This window comes from Anabrus simplex, chromosome X, assembly GCF_040414725.1.
Source record: "Anabrus simplex isolate iqAnaSimp1 chromosome X, ASM4041472v1, whole genome shotgun sequence".
NCBI classification, from domain to species: Eukaryota; Metazoa; Arthropoda; class Insecta; order Orthoptera; family Tettigoniidae; genus Anabrus; species Anabrus simplex.
Window position 1 is genome coordinate 93,827,428 of NC_090279.1, and position 24,093 is coordinate 93,851,520.

General features: G+C 42.6%; 1 protein-coding gene across 1 annotated transcript; it reads right to left on the minus strand.

The window, feature by feature from the left end:
• Positions 1–479: 479 nt before the first annotated feature.
• Positions 480–24,093, minus strand: LOC137503115 (hemolymph lipopolysaccharide-binding protein-like). The gene is made up of 6 exons (XM_068230573.1): positions 24,079–24,093; positions 19,833–19,958; positions 17,673–17,808; positions 15,039–15,278; positions 10,882–11,106; positions 480–659 (listed from the first exon to the last, which is right to left on the minus strand). The coding sequence occupies exons 1-6, from the start codon at positions 24,091–24,093 to the stop codon at positions 514–516; spliced, it is 888 nt and encodes a 295-aa protein (XP_068086674.1). The 3' UTR covers positions 480–513.

Sequence of the window (24,093 nt, forward strand, 5' to 3'; positions counted from 1 at the left end):
ATGCCTGATGACATTGTTGTATTTAAGGGATGGTTGAACTTTAGATGTCCCATGACCTTGTTGTTTCTAACAGAATATAGAATATCACATGTCTAATGACCTTGTTGTTTAAGGGAAGGTAGAACATTACATGTCTCATGACATTGTTGTTTCTAACGGAATATAGAACATGACATGTCTGGTGACCTTGTTGTTTCTGAGGGAGGGTAGAAAATGACATGTCTGCTGACCTTATTGTTTTTAAAGGAAGGTAGAACATTATATATCTGGTGACCTTGTTACTTTTGAGGGAATGTAGAACATTACATGTCCGATGACCTTGATGTTTTAAAGAAAGGTAGAATATTATATGTCTGATTACCTTGTTGTTTTTAGGGAAGGTAGAACATACACGACTGATGACCTCGCTGTTCTGAATAGTTTCCCTGTAGTTAGTGTTGAAACAGGAGAAAGAACGTCACATCTTATTTACAAGTATCTTTATTATATATCAACACTGTACATGAGATCTGTTCACAGCGGGATCTCGCAGATGAAGGACCGGCGTTCTGCACAATTGTAGTTCAACAGCAGACCTGTCCTGACAGCAAGGGCGCACTTTTTACCAGCGTTGTTATTCGGGTAACGAGGCCTCCACCAACTGCTGAGAGCAGGCTCACCTGAAACACAGGACACAAGTGTCGTACACTCGATCCATAACACTTTATCTTTCTTCAGATTATCCCATTTATTTCCGAGGTCACTGGAACACCCCAGGCTCATTTTGGTTTTCGCCTCAGATTTACCGCCAGATGGACTTCCTGACAACACGCGCATTTCTGGATGAAACCATCAACCCAGTATACAGCGGGATTCGAACCTCAGCCTTCAGGACCCCCAATGGATTTGGGAGTTAGAAGATCATCCACGTTTTCCCCTGTTTGTCGTAAGAGGACACTAAAAGGTCAACCACTGGATCTCACTTGAGACCGTGGTTTGACGACCACGGTTCCTCTAGCTGAGCCTGGCATTTTCCCCACTAAATTCTTGTCAGGCTCCTCTCTCTTATCTTCCTTGTGCGACCTCTCTGGGTCAACACTTGTTCTAGTCCGACACCGACGGCCTTGGGAGTCTTTCATAATCACGACCGTCGTGGGGCTTCTCTGACTTTCCGGTACCTTCAACTTTTAGAAGTGCCGGACCGCTTCCGATTGGTGTTAATAGAGGATGGTCTCCCAGTGGTATTCCTATTAAAACAATATTCACGGATGTTCTACTTGACTGCACTGTTAAGCCACCAGTAATCTTATTCTAAAAATAATTTCTATTGATGGCAACAACTTACCACGTGAGCGGTTCGTCAAACTGGTATTACATATTGCTATCATGAAGTCAACCAGGTCCGTGTAAATGAGATCGGAATATGTTCACAGATCCACGAATTGGAGCGATGTCAATTTTATCTACGCCTTTAACAGGCAGCTGAAGCACTTTGTGGAAATTTATAAAGAAGTCTTGGATGTTATCTCGTGCTCCAGTTTTCAATCCGATAACTTTGATGTTACGAAGCTGGTACTTCATATCGATACGCCGTGTGCTGCCAGTTGTACTCTATTACGTGCATTTCCACATTCTGTTCCGCTCTTCTGTATTGATTGTATTCCCTATCATTACGCACCGCGTTATTTCTATTCTGATTTTATGTACTTATTCTTACAATTCTATTAATAAATAGTCTGTCCCTTATAAGACACAGTCATCGCTTTCGGTATATTTTCAACATTTTCAAGTTTCGTAATTCTTATCCGTGTGTTTTGAGGTTGCGACAACATTGTTGTTTTATTTTCCCGATAAGTACGACCCCGTGGCTAGGGACCATAGAATACATCTATGGTATTCCCTGCCAATCGTAAGAGGATAACAAAATGCGCCCAAGGAGCTCGTCATTTTGGAGCGCGACGTAGTGACCGTGGGGAAGTTAGCTGAGTCCTGGCATTACTTCCACATAATTTTGTCAGGCTCCTCACTTTCATCTATCCTTGGTTAACTCTCGTTCTTGTCCGACCACGGCGATATTACATTTTCGATACCTGAGGAGACTTTCATCTTCCCCTTCCCTTTCTTTAGCCGACACCTTCATCTCTCGAAGTGTCGACCCTTTTCATTCTTTTGCTTCATTAGTGGATGGCTGCCCAATTTTAGTTCCTCATGAAATACAAATACCACCATACCACCAACAAACATTGAAAATAGTAATAAGTAACAAACGTCATAAAATATTGACCGAGCTGCCTCAGAGGCGATGAAGTCTTGTCGCCATAACGTACCACAGTGGTTCGAGTGATTGAATAGGCCAGAGAAGAAGTTGAAGTACATGCTGATGCTCCTCAAACCAAGATCAAATCCACTATGCCTGGAGCACTGTCGTCTGAAGAAGTTGTGGCACTGCCTTGTTATACATCAGTTGACCTAAAATGTCCACTTAGTAAGAATCGCGCCGTGCTGTCAGAAACTCACAACATTATAAACGACTAGTGCTGTACGACAAGTAATTGGAAATAAGAACCACACATGTTAATGTATTTATGAAACAAAAGACAGATAGTCGTTACCCCTGGAAGTACTGAACGCTGAAAGGCATAACAGTCTATAATGATTTTGTATGTATGTTAATAGCCTTTAATACATACTATGGAGATAACATGGTTTGCATAGTGCAAATGATCCATTCACTGAGAGATAGTATTTAACACTTAACAGTTCGAGATCTTGAAATGTGTAACTGGTGCCAATGATTCCCGTTTCCTCAGAAACTTTGTGTAAGGCAACAGAAGTGCCGTTGTAGCTATGTACATCATCACACGAGGCAATCACTTCGTAGAAATGAGCGTCTGTATAGACGATATAACAGTCTATAAATGTGGAAACATTCTCATTATTTCAATATCATCCTGAAAGACAAACAAAATAGGGATTTAATACATGAAAGATCTGGCCAAGGTATCCTCACAGCCACCGATCTCTAGCACTTGGCGTGCTGGTAGCACCTGGATATCGTAACGTGCCATGCTGTGTTCCACTGAGTAACATCAGAGATAAACAAGACTCCTTCATGCGATGGTTTTCTAAGAGGTTCCTTCCCATCTGTAATTTTTCTACTTTCATTGAGCACGCCCACTGACGAAACTATGCCCATCCCGATCTGTCACCCGCAGTGCACATTTTATAACAGACACAAACATATCTAAAGTCAATACAAACCAGTGAACCACCCAAAAGCCAGCCAAAGTGAAGCGATGAGAATCATAATTGCGATGAACGAAATACAAAAAGGCAGAGTGCAAATATCACCCCAGTGGAGTGATAGTGTTAGACCGTACTTGTTAGTGGCTGCAGGGAATACAGTGATGCGAAACGTGCAAGTCGCAGACTCAAAGAGAAACGGAAATTGTAGTAGCTGCAATAAGGAAGCTGAAAAGGGAGCACAGTGACATTCACAACAAATTCGAGCACTTCCTTTTATTATAACTGAGAAGAAACGGGAAGGAGATGGCTTCAAATATCACAAAAATATGAAAATTCAAGCGCACCAGGAAGTAGAAACTGCTTCAGGAGTCGATGATGTGAAGGTGAAGAGAGCAAGTACATATGTATCGATTAGTTAACCTGAGGTCAGGTGAAGACACCGCGGTTCACGGCTAGACGTCATCTGTTCAGAAGAAAACATTCCGGGATCAAATCGCAGAGACTATTAGAACAGCGAAGTTGGCTTTGGTCATCTTACTATCGACGATGTCACTACTTGGTCTGAGGTTCAGCAGGTTCCGTAGTCGTTAGCAAGGATATGGATGATATTGCCACACAACTTTCATTCTACGTCTCTGAAGTGTTAGCATCTCAATTTGTAAATTACTGTTCACGTGCGAGTAGAGAGAGACACCATTGAGTTCTTGGCGATTACGACGAAGTTAGGAACACTACGTATCTATTATACTTTCACGACGAGACATGCTGGCAATTTTAATTAATTAATTAATAAGGGCATACAAATGCACATAGGGAAGTGTGGGTGTTTATTCTCTGGTATAATATAGTAGTGTTCTCTTGCGATTCTTGCAGCAGGAGAAGTAGTATTTGTCACACAAACTACACGAAGATTCCTTGTTGGGTTCATGGTATTTTGTATTCTTGCATATTCTGTGGTGGTATCCACGTATCGCCAGGCTTGTCAGTGCAGAACGCACGTCGTGGTTTCCTTTTGTCCATCCTCTATCAATCATGGCTTGTCTCGTCGGCGGGTCAATAATTATTTTCTTGGCTGGTTGATGACATCTCAAGTCCTCATTGAAGGAGGTTAATACGCAAGCCTTGAGGGCGCTTTTTTGCAATTCCGATGGCTCATTTTAGGAAGCGGACTTTTACTTTTTCTATTGTCTCTAGAAATTCCCAGATCAGTTCCAAGTCGTACGTGATAATTGGTACTATTTTAGCGCTGAACAGAGTCATAGCTCTTATCGCTCTTTCCCTGATGTGGATCCTGTATGACGTTCCTGTTGTCTCTAGAGTTAGTCCTAAGTATTTGTTCCTAGTAACATCTTGTCTTCGGTCGGTAACCTGCCCCTCTTCGAAAAACCATATGTATACTTTTTCCAGGTTTATGACGAATTTGTTGTTTTCAGCTCAAATGTTCAGTTTGTTTAAGGCTTCTTTAAGGTCATTATCGGTCTGCGAACCTAGGACCATGTCATGAGGATACATATAGAGCGACACCGATTTCAGATTTTCAATGGATTTTCTGCGTCAGATGTGGCAATGTTAAACAGGAGGGACTAACTGGGTCACCTGGAATTACTCAATTTGTTTGAAGGATTTCTTTTGATATACTTATCCCCTCGTTTATCGCTACATGTTTTGTGACTGGGGTTTTCCTATGAGTTTTACAATTGCCTTGTCTTCTGTCATGGAGTCCATACTGTTCCTGTCCAACATGTCGAATGCCTTTGTAAAGTCTGTGAAGACTGTAAAGTATTTGCCTTTGGGGAGTCTTAAGCCGCCCAGATGTCTTCTTGTAGACATTTTCTAGCCTGTGAAGGTGATCGTTTCCTTCTTAATCTGAACTGATACTCTTATATTTGATGGTCAGTGAAGTTCGTTTGTCCTTCTGATATTATACTCCAGAGCAATCCCTCGTTATGAGATTGGTTTGTCGGCTTGTCCTTTCCTGTATATCATGTCTTTATTCTAAATTTCCTCCAGTCCTCGGAGATTTTTCCGCTTTGTAGACATTTGCTGAACAAAAAGATCCATATATTTGCAAGGTGTTGTGCACTTCTTGAGACCGAGTAATCCTAATTCCGTTGGTCTGACGATATGACTACCTTATTTAAATCAATAATTTAAAAAGCTCAAGCACAAAACGCACCAAGGAGTTTCTCAGCGGACGTTTACGAACACTTGGTCTTTGTCCACTGTGAGATGCATTCGGTACTTCTCAAAATCTGGTTTCCGTTTTGTCCTCACAAGAAAGTTTTCAGCTCACACAATAGAGAACACCTCTCCCACATCAAGGAGGCCATCCGGCTGTAAAATTGTGTGGCCCCACCAGAGAGTAGAGATGTCAGGAAGATGTGATGACCAAACAAGTGCTATTTTATCCCCACCGGAAATGTTTATCGTCTCTGAGTGCAAACAGTAAGGACAAGGCCACACATTGTACCAATCAGAAATGAGAAAGTCTGCGACAAAACACGGGAATGCGTTTCTGCATTTGAGACTGAGATAAATCAGCATCTTGGAGGAATATAAAGTTCTGGCTATGATGTAAATGAGACCTGGTAATCTGGCAATCTAGAAGTTATAGCTTGCTGCTTGTGAGAACTCTTAAAGTCTGCGAGGGCTCCTCAAACATTTTCACGTGTCAAAGTAAAGACATTCCTGCTCTGGCTCAGCTCAGTAATATCAATGACGCTGATAACGGTGATACGCGTATCCTTCTAGGTAATTCACGGCGATATATCCTGAAACAGAGACAGCAGTTACGTACGGTCTTCATCATTCAAAACCGTTCGTTATAATTATATAGAAATATTGTTTTCGAGATCATCTGAGCGAGTACCGAAAAGTACATTCTAGCCGTGAAAATGGAAATATGGATATTCTAAGCAATTTTCTGGGCCTTGCCTCACGAATTACTTCAAGTGATTCAGAGAAAATAAGGAAATGTTTAGTAATCGGTAAAACACAACGTCAACTATAAATAGAGATCAGAGTAACTGACAGCTGCTGGTCATTGGTAGTGTGCGTGAAGAAGAGAATAATAAAATATGACGACAGGCCGTACATTTAAACAGGAAGCGACACATTCTTATTCACTCGCGCTGTTTGTCTACGAGCTTTACCTGTAATACTTATCGTCGCACATGTGGGTCCTCTTCTCGCCATGAGTGTGTTGGTGATCAAGAAACACCCTGTCCCTGCTAGTTGGTAGTAACATTTATCACTACGAGAACTCCATGACGAAGAATTTTTATTAAATAGGATGTGCATCACTAAATGCCATTCCTTCTTCTACGCGATGCAGGAGCATTCGCACCCGTTTCCCAGGTGATCGACCGTCTCATGGTGAGAGATATTTCCAAGGCGTTTTTGACGGCTGCTTCGTTGTTGAACCTCTTTCGTGTCCAACCATGACCCCAGGGTACTGTTGTCGTGTGAGTGACTGCAGTCACTTCCTAGTACTTGAACTATGGGCAACGACTGAGGGGACGAGTAAATTGTACTGAGAGTCGGGAGTAGTATTGAGCATCTCGGACATATTCTGAGTCATGGCCCTCCTTGAGTCGGGAGTAGTATTGGGCACCTCGGACATATTCTGAGTCATGGCCCTCCTTGAGTCGGGAGTAGTATTGGGCACTTCGGACATATTCTGAGTCATGGCTCTCCTTGAGTCGGGAGTAGTAGTGGGCACCTTGGATATTTTCTGAGTCATGGTCCTCCTTGAGTCGGGAGTACTATTGGGCACCTCGGACATATTCTGAGGCATGGCCCTCCTTGAGTCGGGAGTAGTATTGAGCATCTCGGACATATTCTGAGTCATGGTCCTCCCTGAGTCGGGAGTAGTATTGAGCATCTCGGACATATTCTGAGTCATGGCCCTCCTTGTGTCGGGAGTAGTATTGGGCACCTTGGACATATTCTGAGTCATGGTCCTCCTTGAGTCGGGAGTAGTATTGTGAATCTCGGACATATCCTGAGTCATGGTCCTCCTTGTGTCCGGAGTAGAATTGAGCACCTCGGACATATTCTGAGTCATGGTCCTCCTTGAGTCGGGAGTAGTATTGGCACCTTGGATATATCCTGAGTCATGGTCCTCCTTGAGTCGGGAGTAGTATTGAGTATCTCGTACATATCCTGAGTCATGGTCCTCCTTGTGTCCGGAGTAGAATTGAGCACCTCGGACATATTCTGAGTCATGGCTCTCCTTGAGTCGGGAGTACTATTGGGCACCTCGGACATATTCTGAGTCATGGTCCTCCTTGAGTCGGGAGTAGTATTGGCACCTTGGATATATTCTGAGTCATGGTCCTCCTTGAGTCGGGAGTAGTATTGAGTATCTCGTACATATTCTGAGTCATGGCTCTCCTTGAGTCGGGAGTAGTATTGGGCACCTCGGACATATTCTGTGTCATGGTCCTCCTTGAGCCGAGAGTAGTATTGGCACCTTGGATATATTCTGAGTCATGGCCCTCCTTGAGTCGGGAGTAGTATTGGGCACCTCGGACATATTCTGTGTCATGGTCCTCCTTGAGCCGAGAGTAGTATTGGCACCTTGGATATATTCTGAGTCATGGCCCTCCTTGAGTCGGGAGTAGTATTGGGCACCTCGGACATATTCTGTGTCATGGTCCTCCTTGAGCCGAGAGTAGTATTGGGCACCTCGGACATATTCTGAGTCATGGCTCTCCTTGAGTCGGGAGTAGTATTGGGCACCTCGGACATATTCTGTGTCATGGTCCTCCTTGAGCCGAGAGTAGTATTGGCACCTTGGATGTATTCTGAGTCATGGCCCTCCTTGAGTCGGGAGTAGTATTGAGTATCTCGTACATATTCTGAGTCATGGCTCTCCTTGAGTCGGGAGTAGTATTGGGCACCTCGGACATATTCTGTGTCATGGTCCTCCTTGAGTCGGGAGTAGTATTGGCACCTTGGATATATTCTGAGTCATGGCCCTCCTTGAGTCGGGAGTAGTATTGGGCACCTCGGACATATTCTGTGTCATGGTCCTCCTTGAGCCGAGAGTAGTATTGGGCACCTCGGACATATTCTGAGTCATGGCCCTCATTGTGCTCAAGAGGCGAGGACTATACAATCAACCATAGGTCGCTAACCTGTCAGAGGAGAGACTCTAAGTTGGACTATGTGCAAATAGATTAGCAGCCTGCTTCACATAATTTACCGAGCTGAGAATATTTTAAGCAAGCCGCCGGGAGTAAAGGATTTCCAATTAGTTTTGACAGTGCAGGATTCTTTGGAAGCAAAGAGGTGAAGGAAATGGTATTCGATATTAATCTATCGACCCACAGTAATGGGGAAATCGTAACAATTAAAGTAGAAATGGGCGAGTTAGGAAGAGTTAGGAAATAATGATATTTCGGCAGGCGGTGATAATGAGGAAGGGATAGGAGGAAATCAAATGTTTTTAACAAGTGTTGAAAAGGGATGGGCAGTGTGTGGGGTACGGAGGGAAAAAGGAAAAAAATAATGTTTTGGATTAATGTGGTAAACTCATAGTACTTCCGAGCAAATAATGGTACAGGTGGAAGGAATATAAGAGGAAATATTCATCTTGACGCCGCGAACTACGAAGCTCACAGAGTAATAAGATGAGCCTGGAAAGTTAGTAAAGGTCCTTCTGATTTGACGAAAGCAGTAATTGCACCTATTTATAAGCAAGAGGACTGCTAGAACCATCAAGGTACTTCAACGACACTGATGATGGTGATTCATTCGTGCACCGGGCAAGGTATTCACTAGTATTTCATGAGGGAGAAACCAATAAATGTCTTATACTGAGTTGGATGAGACCAGTGTGGTTTCAGACCTCAGAGGGGTTTTCATGGTCAGGTCTTCAGTATTCGTCACATAAGTAAAAAGTGCTATGATATGAATAGCAAGTTGTGTTTATGTTTCGTAGATCTAGAGAAGGCATATGACAGAGTAATTCAGGGAAGGATGTCAGCCACACTGAGAGAATACGGGATTAAGCCTAGATTATTGGAGCAATAAAACTCACTTATGTTGACATTGAAAGTTGATGGTAGAACGAGTTCTTGATTCAAGGTACTTACAGGGGTGGGATATGGCTGCAATCTTCAATGTTGTTGTTCATAGTTTACAAGGATCATCTACTGGAAGATATAAAGCGCCAGGGATGCTGAAATGTCGTAAGGATTTTGGTGTTAATGGCAGACAGTGCTGAAAGCCTGCAGTCTTATTTCTTGGAATTTGAAATAGGTGCAGTGAGTACGACATCAGTATTGGCATTACCAAGAATAAAGGGGCTCCCTGGCGGAGGCGGTAAAGGCGTACTCGGTTCGCCCGGAAGGACGTGGGTTCGAATCCCCGTCAGAAAGTCGTAAAATTTCCACTTCGTGACGTGCATATGGCCCTGAGGTTCATTTATCCTACATCAAAAATGAGTACCAGGTTAATTCTTGGGGGAAAAGGCGGCCGGTCGTAGAGCTAACAACTCTACCCCATCAAGTGCCGAGGTTACGAATAGTGGAAGCCTTTACCTTCCACCACTCCCAGGGCCTTCATGGCCTGTACGGAGATGTCTTTGCTTTTTTTTCTATTACCAAGAATAAAGTCATGTCAGTGGAGAAGAAAGTTTCGAGAACTGAATGTCAGGTCGGAGATACAAAACTGGAACTTCTCCCAGGAAGCAAGGTGCAGCAAAATTAATGCAGTGAGCTCTGGGATGAAACGGTCTGTTTTCAGGAAACCTTCGCTGTGTGGGAGTGCAAGCTGGGTGGACTCTGGATATCTCGTCCATACGCTAGTTGTAATCTACATTGAAATAACGAGAATGAAGTCTAGAAACACTGGGTGGGAACAATGACAGAAAGGTACCCAGAATGAGAAGATAAATTTTAAGTGATATATAAGTTCGATGGATGAAGGGGTACTCCGGTGTTGGGGTCGCGTGAGGTGAATGGAGGAGGATGGTTACCTGCGAGAATAACGGAGTCAGCCATCGAGGGTAAGAGCAGCAGAGGAGACCAGGACTCAGTTTCTAATTATTTAAAGACAAGAGGTGTGTAACTAAACAAGGCACAACATTCTATAATGATGATGTCCCTACCACGACCCCAGTGTGTCCTACTCTCTATTTGACGTCCGTGATAAACCTGCACGTCTTGGTGCGGCACATAGCCTAATCCTGTCAAAGAACACCGAGAGGTCTGCTCAAGGGTTAACGTCCCCATCCTACAGATGAATGTCCTCATACCCTCACTTTGCGACTCTTTCCCTTCATTTAGACATAACTAATATTATTCACTTTATGTTCCAGTAACTACATTCGTATGGTTTGGGAGACGCCAACGTGCCGGAATTTTATCCATCAGGGTTTATTTTATGTGCCAGTAAATCTACGGACATGAGACTGACATACCACCTGACTGAGCGAGGATCGAAGTTGCCAAGTTGGGCTCAGAAAGCCTGGGCTACTGAGGGCAGGACTTCTTCATTCCTCCCCTGATTATAGGCAATACGGTGTGGTCGTCAGCCAGTGACATCGCTAACTACAGCTAAATGTCGGCTTCTGTTGTTTAATATGACCAATGTCCTCCATCCGACATTCGGTAATTCATGAGGAGAAGAGAGCTAGAGAGAACTCACCTTTCACAGACACCCAACGATCTTCACCTTCGGGCTTGTAAACTCCCATCCAGGGGCTCCGGCTCACATGCTCTTCCATTGGAGGGAACACCTCTCTTCTCTCCCGTTCACTTTCCGACACCATCAGATCACCTCCGTCTCTCTTGCACTGCTCCCTGGCGTCACTCCAACTCTTTCCTCCACGGTACGTCTTATAACAGTTGAAACCTTCAAACAGTCGGTAACCTGTGGGCAGATAGAACATCACATTTAAATAGTTAGTTCACACTTTTAGAATTTAGACTATCCTACGAGTGAAAATGATGATCCTTCATTACTTGTCGTACTCTTCGATGCATGACATGGTCAGGAGACACCGTAGCGTACAGAAGAGGAGTTAATGAGATGAAGTGAAGGACGTGAGGTACGATAGCGGAAAAGGAGAGGGTGAAACGCGGTGCCGACATGCAGCCTACTTCGGTCATAAAACAGCAAGCGATTTGCTCAAGGCTCACCTTCGCCCTCTGTCATAAATGCGACCTATGCCCTCAGTCTAAATGAGCAATGTGGTGAGGTTTGTAATGAATCCAGGCTTTTGTACGCTATCTAGCAGCACCTCTCCCACCCGGCTGGCCAACATTGTGATGGTGAAACTTGTTTCGACCAACGGGACGCCTTAAGCATCTTGCCCAGCAGGCGGACCAGTGCTTCTATCTACGTGATAAACTGATTTGTGCAGCTCATTTCCGGAGCTGGATCGTTCGGAGTATTCCGGAGATGTGAAAAATTAATAATCAAGAACATCACCGTCGTATTTCCTGTACATGGTCATGGATACTTAAATATGTGTGGCGCATCTGAAAGTACACACAGGGAACAAACATGAAACCAGAGCATGATATACGAACTGATCTTCTTTTTTCTGAGGTAAATGCTTCCTAATAAGAAAACCTTCACTTGTAATGATTCAGAGTGAAACATATTTCCTTCTTTAAGCTTTAGCTCGTGTAATATCAACGTCCATGCTCCTTCTTCCACTCAAACTTTGCACTATGGCAGCAGTAGCACGATCATTTAATTCCCTTCACTCAAATGTGCTTCGGTAGGCAAAGTGGCGGTAAGTCGTGATGATTAAGCGGTGCCGAAAACCACTGGGTGATTTTGTTTTAAAAGAAGGGAATCCAAGGCAATGCATTCCTTTCTTAACTTTCAGTTGATATTTCTTTAACATTGTATAGAATATAATTATTTCCTATTCTTGTTGTTTTATGTTCAGATTCGGAATTTTTATAGACACATCAGTCCGCGTGGAATGTCCCTTCCCTTGAGAGTTACGTTTCCTAACTGTCCTCCGGAGAAATTTCATCGATATCCGTAAATTACTTTACTTTTATCAAGAAGTAATGCTACAAATTGGTATCACAGATACAAACAAATTATGAGTCGGATGTGTGTCTTTTCCTCGGACAGCTTTCTCCCACTGCTCTAAATGGCTACCTGAAGATGATCGGTTATGTGTACGAAACATGCGGCACTGTCTTCAAGCGCAGTAAGACATAACTCAAGACGCATTATGTATTAATGACTTCCTCTTGAATTTAGTTGCATTTCCCCTGTTTTGTTGCCACCTCCATTTGCTCACTATTAATAACTCTGGAGCCGCCTAAATCTACATTAATCACTCATTAGAGGGGGCTTTTCTCCAACTGCAACGTTTCTACTATGTACAGTATTTCCAATAGTTGCGAGCAATAGAACCACTAGAATGTGGTCCACATTGGATTTCTTAAAAGTGAACGACATATTACTAACTTCATCATTTGTACAACTTTTGGTTAAATTACACGAGACATTATTTTACAATATTTTAAAAGTTAAATCTCAGCGGTTGGCAACACTGCATTTATGAGTATTTCTACCTCATTTCGCCTTGATTAGTCACAAAATGCAGCTTTTTAGTGTTGGCCTGCGAGGACCATGTTATACATTAGTGTGGAATAAACGAGCACAGGAGCACATATGACAGTCAGTGAAACTGATAACATCAGCACTGATCAACGGCATCCACACTTGGGAAGAACCGTCGTTCTCAGACCGAATTATAATAATACTGTGAAAGAAAACAAAGTCCAGGCCATGACGTCTTAGAACGTCCTGAACCCGCACATATTGTGCCACTCACCGGAAAGGCATCCGCAGTTGTACCAAGTGAAGTAATGAGAGTTACCGAGCGCAAGAGATAAATGGAGAACTTCTGCTTGACCACTGTCTGCCTCAAGGTCTATAAAGAGCTTCCACATGTTCTCCACGTGCCCAAGGAACCGCGAGGGAAGAATGGAATAACTGACAGAGGGATGACATATAATTCAAACTTCAGCAAGTTTTATATACAAAAAAATTCACAAGATTCACGTGTCTCTTGATTTAATATTTCAGAAAAATGTCTTGATAATTATTCTTTTCATACGTAATATTGATCATCTTTATGTTTGTGTAATTAAAATTGAAACATGGCGTGACATGCGTCACTGGTGTGTAACCATTCAGGGTTCTGTGAGAGGGTGCATGTGACTTTAGGGTCTTCAAAAGGACTAATTCTCTTTAGGGAGACATAAACAGTTATCCGCGTTGACGTTATGTTCACTGAAATGTATGGTGAAAGAGAAGTTGTAGCAATTACAAGTTTCGATCGAATCGTCACATACGACTTAAGTCAGAAAATGATGTTCTGAGAAAAACACGATCAAAGTTTTAGAATCTCAGCCAAACGAACACGCATATATACCGGCTATTATTTTGAAGTTGTATCACTAGTATAATTCTTTCCTAGGGTTAGTATGTATTTACTTTAACTCGAAATATTGTTTATTTAGTACATATGTTTAATCACAAAAGCAATCAATAAAGTAACTGTTATGGCACCTCACCCAATTACTCTGTCATTTTGATGAAGGCGGTGCCCTTCAGAGTTTTTCTTAATGTTAATATTATTTAGTCAGCGAATCTACCAAAAGGGCACTTAGCTACCTCCTGCCTTTGGTGTATTTATCAATGTTAAACTTTTTCTTTAATTAACTGCTATTGGCATTTTACCAGTTTTTCTCTCTCGTTATAACAGAGGCTGTGCCTCCAACTAAAATTATCAAATGTAAAATTTATGCAGCGCAGGTTTTGACAAATTGCAAGTCATTGAATTAAACTTAACCTGGCAACATTTCATGTAAAAATATTATCCTCTGTTTTTTGTCAGACATATAAAACGACTTGTTTTCAAGTGGTGTTGTAAGGCTTTCGACTTATTTACTATTCAATTATTCATGTGAAAAAAATGTCAGTGATAAAACATTTTTTGTAAACTAAGTGATAATTTTAAATCTGTGGTTCTGACATCCTTTCTCTCCAGTGGATCCCCCAGGGGTTTTGTTTCCTATTTCAGTCAAAAACACCTACAAGTTGAATTCTCCATTCGAGGAACGGTTACAATGCTAATGTGTACTGTTCGCAGCTCTCAAGGGCGCCCCGAACAAGTTGAGGAGGGAGACGAGCCTTTCTCTGAGAGTCCTGTGGAGTTCAGCAAGAACTGATAAGGATGGTTACTAAATTTTGTACGTTTGCAATTCACCTGGAAACAAAATGTAAGTATGGATTCCTGGTAGTTTTATTGAAGTAGTTTCCAGTTGCTTTCCTGCCCAAAATCGTGAATCTATCTTAGATAATGATATAATGACTGCGTGCCGTAGGAAAGAGCCATAAACGGGAAGGTGCCTTACTAAATGTGCACATCCAGATATTTGTCTCATGCAAAACTGAGAAGCCACGGAATCACCTTGAGGGATGTCGAACCCACAACCTCTACGTGATAGTATCATCGGCTCGTGTGTGGGGCCGCTGTGCTGTACGCTGCGATATGTGGAACACTCACCGGGTCCCAAGACGCTCTCATTTCTCATATTCTCTCTACTCGTGCACTCGCTCTGCAGACTGCTGCTCCAAGCAAACACCTACACAGTAACTGCAGGGTGAGTACTTTATCTGTGGAACGTGGAATACAACGATTAAGAGCTTTACTTTTCTACCTGAACAAACTAGATCAAAATCTCCAAGAAACACATGTACGTTCGTCTCAAGTACACCACTCATAGATAATCTGATTAACTTCTTGAGAGTTTATCACTCACCTGAATGAGGACAGGACCTTGGTTTCGTAGCAGTAGTAGTAGCTGTAGTAGTAGTAGTAGTAGTAGTAGTAGTTGGAGTAGTAGACGTAGTTGGAGTTCTTGTAGTAGCAGCTGTAGTAGTAGTACTAGCTGGTGTAGTAGTAGTTGGAGCAGTGGTAATAGCAGTAGTCGGTGGAGTAGTGTAAGCTGGTGTAGTAGTTGCAGGTGTGACTGGCTTCATATATTGAGACGTCGAAGTACCTGGAACAAAAATACGCATGAAATATGCAATTTCTGATAAATAATAATCCTGAAAATCTATCGCAAACTGTGCAAATAAAATCCGTATGGAATCATTTTACGGTCTCCGACAAGGCCTACTTCAGATTATGGTTATGTTCAAAAAATCGCCTGTACCAAGATTATTAAAATAGTGCGTGTGTCTCTTACTTGTAATGATTCTATTTTGTCCAGTTGAAACACTACTCATCATGATAATGCCGCTCCAGAAAGGTGTATATGGTTTGTTGTATCATTCAAGAAAGTAAAGAAAGGTTAGATTCCTTACGTAGGTCCTTTTGAACACAATCACGAGTTTAAGAAAGAGGAGGTTAATTTTGATTTGATGACAAATAAAGATAAGTTGTTTACACTTTATATTATTACATATTACTGTATTTTCAAAGCAGAGTCATACAGCAACGGACTTGATATAATTTAGATCTCCTACACACATGGCATTCATTCCAGAAGGAAACTCAGTTTGACAGCCAGATCTAAATTGCCTATTGATGCCACGCTTTCCACATCGCTGATTACCTAGTGAAATATTTCCGCGTCTGCATCAATTCATCCGTACCTGTACACCGCAAAGAGATGAGCCCTATACCTAGAACTTAATGTTTCTCATATTTAGCTTTTCTATACCATAAAAATACTTCTTCCGCCGGTATAAATACTCCCCCAGCTATCGATTTGATCCCATCTCTACAAAAACACTCCAGTTTTGGAAGAATCTTCGCCTCCATTACGTCACTTCTCAACCATGAAACAATTCCTTATACAATATCTAGTAAATATGAATCTTATAACCTCCATGTCCACGTACTTTCACTTCCGCTGCCTAGTCCGCCATATATCCTTTCTAAACAACACACGCACTCCCAGTCCCCCCAAATAAATACCCCGTAGTTTCATTTAAAGTCCCACTGAAAACAATTTCCTCTCCATTCAACTTCATAACAGATCCCACACTATGTCGTACGTTGTTCGTACCAACATAGAAAACTACCACACCCTTTCCCCATCTTCTGTCTTAACGTAATTCCTCTACCTTGGTTCCCTTTCCTCCGTGCACTTTCTCCCCGAGCCTAACTATGGAGTCCTCGATGACCAGAGTCTCGACATCACTTACTTCATTATATCCGCTTCCCTACTAGTTTCAACAGTCTTCCCTGATGTTTGCAGACGATACCTTCTCCTCCATTTCCTCCTCTTCGTGACCCTGTTCCACCCCCTCTTCCCCACCTTTTCTCTTACCCCCACACTCCTGAAACAAGTTCATTTCCCCCTATATCCCTCTGTGTTTACCAGCGGTTACTCACGGATACCCTAGTGATAACTGCTCTTGACTTTATCCCTTTGCCCTCAGTTTCCTCCCCCTTAAACTATTAGCATATCTGTCTTTCAGAACTGCTCCTCCCACCGCACCCTGTACATTGTTCCTGTTCTCCGTCAGCAGCCTAAACACTTTTTCATACTTATCCCATATCTCCCTCCCGTCACCTGCTCTTTGTTTGGGCTATGATCGTCCAATCTCACCTTAAACTCCGTAGAGTAAAGGTAGTAGTATAATTACTTGCAAAGCACGTGGTCTACGCTTTTTCCCACTACTTTGAGAAATGTAATGTTGGCAGGACTGCAGGTTAAATATGATCACCTCGATTAGGAGTGCTGCTGGAAAGAACTGCATAACCTCGGAAAAGGACACGAGTTCACATTATTACTAAAAGCATTCTTCTGTAACACCACATTTCAAAGGCCTCTACTCTATTTCTCTACTTAGCATGACTCTAACGTTACAGACAAATACTTCGGTAAACGACGGCCTGAATTGTATATTTATGCTGAGTAGAATGTTTCATTTACAAGATGGCTTCCTTTAGCAAATATTCTTCGGTAAATGAACGGATAGTTTCTCCTTTCATTCGTTATGTTACTTCCTAGCCACCCAAATTCCTCCACTTCCTTTATGAGTACATTTCTTAGTCTTATATCACTTGCTTCACCTGACCTTATCTCCTATATTCAACTGCCCTTGACATCCTCCAACAATGACGTTCCTCCATATCCAATATTGCCTGCTCTACATACACATTTAACTGAAGGAGAGGCAGACCACGCACCTGCCTCGCTCGCTGACCACTGCAGTTTGTGTTACTCTTCGTTCCCTGTAATTCCAATCCTCTCAAGCATTTCAGAACGCCTAGTCCCGTAGACAATATCGAATAGGGAGGAGACTGACGCAGGCACGTTCCCTAGCAGATTGCCCCTGGACACGAAGGAGATACCGCCCACAAACACTGCAGTCCTACTTCTTTGGGGTAAGGAACACCGAGTGTGAATGAGAGTTCTATGACAACAATCAGGTCTTACCGTGTACTGGTGGATGTACAGAAGTCACGGAAACAAGCTGCTCAACTTCACTGCTATCACATGATCTTCTTTCTTGGTGGACATTCACGGCTAATTCCCATTCGTTCTCCGTCGATGTCAATCGCCGCGTATCAACCTGTAACGAATATTGAACTCTTAAGACATAGAAAATTATAGCCCACTTTCAGTTCACAATCCACTATAATTCCAAGGTGAGTATGAAGCACCCATTTGAAACAACCCTTCCTACTCACATCCCTGTTTCCTTCCTCGCACGTCACATGAGATGCCATTATGCCCAACTACCACACCACACAACCACAACTGGTGCTTTACTCGGAGTTTCGCCGCACCATATAGTGGCAATCGGAGCCGTAACTTACGGAAAACCTATAACGTACTCCCAGAGATGCTGTTTGTTCGTTATTCTTAGATATTACTAAAACATGCCTTTGCTGGTGGGACCTAGTGTTTACAGTGCACTAAGTCTTCTGGTATGGGCTAGAGCAATTTTGTTACTTTCATTGATCTGTCTCTGTCTTAACCTTGGCTTTGACAAAATGAAAGTGACTGAGGTATGAGCGATTATAGTAATGCCATTCCTTACGCGGCCAGTCCCTGCTATGAATGGTGTGAAAATATTGCTCATAGGGTGTGTTGGTGCATGCATTTCAGTGGGCTTGGCAGACTGATATGTAATAGCAACTTCTGGCTCGGTGAGGAAAGCAACGGGAAACTAGCTCACTCCTCATTTCCCTAGTACGCCTCTTCAGTGTTGCCTAGTCCATCTATGACAGCTCATGGTGGAACTGTTGAGGATCCAACCAGCCTTCGGGCTGATGACTAAACATACATACACATTACTAAAACATCCCAGTTTCATTTAATTCGGTACAATTGTTCGTGTGTTTTAGAACTGAATGTTTAAAGCACGGAATTTCGGTATTTCTTGACATCATTCTCGTGCTGTAAAAAGAGACAATATGTCCAAAAAGAAATTCATTTATCAAACGAGACTTCTGATGTCTCCAAGCCCGGCTTCAGTGACCATAGTTTCGAGATAAAGGAAGTGGAGTGGACGAAATCACAATCACATATCAGAGTGAATATAACGGAGAGATTCAGGGATCGGTTCGGGAATACGGTACCGTAGACGTAGATGCGTTTCCAGGCGGTGTAGCAGTAGATATGACCTGACTGGACTACTTCTTACGGCTCCAGGCAGTGTAGCAGTAGACATGGCCTGGCTGGACTACTTCCCATGGCTCCAGGCATTGTAGCAGTAGATATGACCTGGCTGGACTACTTCCTATGGCTCCAGGCAGTGTAGCAGTGGACATGACCTGGCTGGACTACTTCGTACAGCTCCAGGCAGTGTAGCAGTATATGACCTGGCTGGGCTTATTCTTACTGCTCAAGGCAATATTGCACTAGATATCGATTGGCAGGACTTCTTCATTAAACCCAAGACGGCGGCAGTCTCCAATTCCACGGAGCTCTCTTTTTCCTCAGGGTCTCCATCTGGGCCGGACAAACTTTTCAGACTTCATCGTAAATCCGGGGAGGACCATTACGAGATATTTCCAGCCAGACCGATGTTCCTGGAATGATTTCTTAAAGGAAAGGTCTAGTTTCTACTTTATTTATTTTCCATAAATCCACAACCTGTGTGTTACCGTTATTATATTATTTAACAAGTTCAGGCTGTTTATCACAAAGACAAACTGTGTGAAATGTCTGTGAAGTATAAATTCAGTTAACGACTAAGTTCTAGCGCCTCCTGTGACGATCTCTCGAACTAGCTGGCTGCTTGTCTTGGGGCAAGCATATTAGCAACATGTAGATATTATTTTAAACACGGGACTTTTTTCCCAGCAATAACAACACAATCGTGAGTAATTACGTCTGCTATGAGTTACTCCACTTTCTTAAGCCGTTAGTGGTTAGCACATGCAAAGCAGGTTAGTATTTGATGCACTATGATATCAAGGACATATAAGATTACCTCCGCAAACTGTACTGTGGTTTGAAAGTTGGTTGAAATTTGAATGGTGCATGCAAATATTTATTATACACAGCACTAAGTTACGTGTATTAATCACATACAATATTATCCATCCAACACGGAAACACAACTCTGAATTTGATAATACACGGTACCGTTATTATCCAATGTCCACTGGCGTTCTTGTGGCCATGCACAGACAGGTCCAACTTCGAGCCCACAGACGATGCACAGTGGTCTCTGCTCGCCAGTGAAACTGCTAGCGTCAGGGGCAAGAGAACCTGGAACAAGTACAGAGTTCAACAGTTAACTATGAGTAAAATTACAGACAGAAAATATGGTACTTCAACGCAGAATACTGATTACAGCTTCATTCGCTATCCATCCTCAGTCAAACAAACACATTACCTTAGATCGTCAGCCCCACTTGAAAACTTTGATGGTCAGTTAAGAAAACAGCCCGCAATATTTTACTGTGTAAATTAATCGTCCGCTTCCCTTTACAATTTTAAGTATTCTGACAGGATTTATTAACATGTTCCTAAGTATTTGTTAATTATTGTGACGAGAGCTTCATGAACTTGGTTCTAAGTACATGCTAAATGATCTGACCATTTCACGGCCCTTGATACATTTTCCTCTGTCGTGGCCAATATTCCTATAACGGAGCCTTGAAAACTACAGCCCCGACTAGTCCAAGTAACGAGTGCCTTGTGCAGAGACTCACTGTAGTTAGGGACAATGGCGGAACGTGAACCAGCAAGTTGAAATGTAAAATGAGGAGCTCGAAATCTCTGATACTTTACAACATATCTGTGTCTATCACAGTCTGATGACCCGCAGGCTTGCCTTTACAAATTGGAAAGACATAATTCACAAAAAGAAGCCGTAGCTTCCAAAGCACATTACCTAGGTCGGGTCTCGAATCGAGAAGTTCACTTTACATTTGGGTTTAAAAAAGGTACTCAGAATCGGTAGGAGCAGTTGCTTCTAGTTTTACATTAGACGGGGCTTGAACCTCCAATTTTAGTTCACAATGATTTTACAATACGCCCGTTGTCGGGGCTGTAAAGTACGTTACACAGACCCTTAAAGCAGAAGGGGTGTATTACTCACATAATTAGTTATACCTGGTTATCCTCTCTGTATTAGTGGAACCAAACAGCAGAGGATGGGACCTTCATTAATTTTAGGGAAATGCGGACACACTAACTGTTACAAGCTTACTAAAATTTCTAAATCCTCCCGAGTTTCACACGCAGAATTTTCACATAATTAAATTTCTGCCATAACTTGTTAATTACCTGCTCCCCCGTCTCCTCTCCCTTATTACACACACAAGTCAATCAGTACCAGACACATTTAAATATAGTATCAGCCGATGTTTCCTGAAGGATTTACTTTCATACATTTTGAGTGAATAATCAATTTGATATTATATCATTTGATGGGCTGATTGAATTGATCGCAGTTTTGATAACTTCTGAATGATTAAAAGAATAACTTACTGCCTATAGGTTACCCAACTTCAAAATACCACTTCTCTCCCAGGCTGATAAAGTGCTTTTAACACCAGGGAACGGTCCAAAATCGATCCTAGGGACATATTGTCCCGGAAGTTAAATTACTAGAATATCTGACGGTTTAAGGCATTTCACACAGGTAACAGCATAGTCAACTTCACGAGGCCGCAATATCGAAACAGTTAACGTAAATGCCGGCAATGTCTACAAGTTTTCCTGTAGGATTCCACCATACACCTCTCTAAATGTGTCTATATTGGGCATAACAACTTATTTACTTTGGAGCACCTCCCCATTTACTGTACTTCACTGTTTGCATGAAGGAGCTATACGAAATTAGCTCAGAGTTTCTATAGTATCCCCAGTTTACAAAAGACTAAGTGACAAACATATAAAGGGGATAGTTATAGGCCAGACAGCTTGACATGTGATACACGTAAGATAAGGAAAGCATTCCTTCCTGTTACATTGCACACAATGTTTCAAACTGCTCTGATAGAAGGAAATTTGTGTTTAGGAAAAGTCATTCCACTAAGGAAGGGTTCAAGCAAGATATGGCAGATATTTGATGCTCAGGAGGCCAAATGGACTGCATCGCTATTCATCTATGCAACGTCCATTGAGAGAGCAGAACAAGGAAGAGAAGGCCGCTGGACTGGACAAGGTGTGACTGAATCGGTAGCTACATTTACAGAAAGCAAACTCAATGCCTTAGAATAGGTGGAACGCTGTCGGGTTATACTATGATTAAGAGTGGATCCCGCAAGCCATGTTAATTACTGCATGTTAATTACTGCGTCGATTCTGTGAAAGCAGCACATGGGGATAACTGCAAGTACCTAGGTGAGGTTTACAGATCTCTTCATATGGTTATGGGTGTATTTAGGGGTTGTAGTAAGAATGTGAAACAGAGGCGTATAAGTCACTGGTAAGACCCATTCAGCGTCCGAGAGACTCACCAGATTACTTGACTCAAGAACAACATGAAAATATCCAGAGGGGAACAGCGCAAATTGCTCTGGGTGGCGTCCGACAAAGAGTAGTGTTATGTTGGAAACTTCGGGCTGGGAAGACTTGAGAGTAAGGAGACAAATATTTTCAACATTATTTTGATTAGTAATACATCATCACACTTAACTCTATACCTAACAATTGTCAGGGATAGAGATTTAAGTGTTATGCCTGCATGACATAAGCGCCATCACAGTCCTGGCTCTGTGGCCTCTTAGCACACTTTGTACTCATATTCTTTGAGGAAAGAATGCTGTGGAAACAGACTGATGACGTGCAGCAGATCTTGATGAAAGTTGTGGAGACATGTGAAAACCTTGGTCTACACCTGAAGTTAAAGAAGACCCAATACATTATTGTGAGCAAGGCCCTGTGGGTCAACGGAGCTCCGATACTGAGAATATCGCCGTCAACGAGCGCTGCAGCTTCGTCTTAGGATAGCGCGGAGCTGTAGAGTCCTGGACTGTGAGGGAAGATAAGGAGCATTTGAAATGTGGGTCTGCCGTATTGACCAGGAGGTGTAAAACTGTGCTGGACTGCTAAGGTCATGAAGCTCTCCTACTCTGGCCATATCATGAGGCGCCCTCCTCCAAATAAATATACAAGGGCACATCGAGAGAAGAGGGGTCCTGCGAGACCCCGCACGTCTTGACTGGGAAACCTGCGACTGGGTTAAGCCAACGGCAAAAGTAAGATCGCCAACGTCCGATGACGGATACGGCACTAGGATTTTATCCAGTGTGATGCTAATTATTCCGGTAGACTGAGCGTCCAAAGAGACGGGAGGATAAAAGTGGACCATGCATTGAATAATGTACTCTTAATAACGGATTGTCCCTCTATTACTCGGGTGGAGAGACCGCACATAACTGTATAGCTTGGTGCCTGCTGAAAGCCTCTCTTTGCTCTCCTCCGACATATCTCCTACACTGACAGTACACTCACGTTCCCTTGTTTGAACAATCATCAATCACAAGTTATTCCACTCAAATTCTATGAAAATTCCATTACTCTAAAGAGATATTCCATCCTTAAATTACCAAGTTCCATGGCGAAATGGTTTGGTACAACGGGTACCGGGTTCGATTAGCTGCCGTGTCGAGATTAAACCTTATTCGGTTAGTCGGTGGCCGGGCGTTTGTCATGTCTTCTTAAGTAGGAGCCGCATGCCCAGAGACATGGAGATCGCTCATAAGACCAGCACAAGGCCTGCTCGGGGGACATTAGCCGTTATTATTATTATTATTATTATTATTATTATTATTATTATTATTATTATTATTATTATTATTATTATTATTATTATTATTATTTGTCCAACACTTGTCCTGTTTCACTACGAGGTCGGGTATGAGTTGAGATGAACCTGTCGTGGCGGGTTCTTTTTTCTTTTGACCGGATATCCTCTGACGTCAAACTTATCAGAGAAGTTAATGAGATGAAATGAATTACCTGATATGATAGTAAGGAAAATAGCACCAAGGTGGCTGCTTATGGCTGAACGTCTCCACCCGACGGTCGAATCAAAGGCAACAGAGTCATATGGCCTCACTCCGTATGAGCACTGCGGAGACGTTTACAATTTAATCCAGGCATTGGACACGCAATCTAGTGATTAGAAATTGCATGCCGCCAACACCTCTACCCTGCCGGCCAACATTCGTATTGTGAACATCTTATCGACCAACGGGAGTCGAACCGAATAACCGCGGTGTCACAGCCTTTATACCTCAAAGCCTCAACGATCAAGACCAAGAGGCGGGTTGTTATTATTATTAGTAGTAGTATTAAATTTCCAATCCAAGACTGACATCACTTCTCCCTTGACCCCTTGTTATCAGCTACAGAGAAATAAACAAACACTCACCAAGAGAAGCGACAT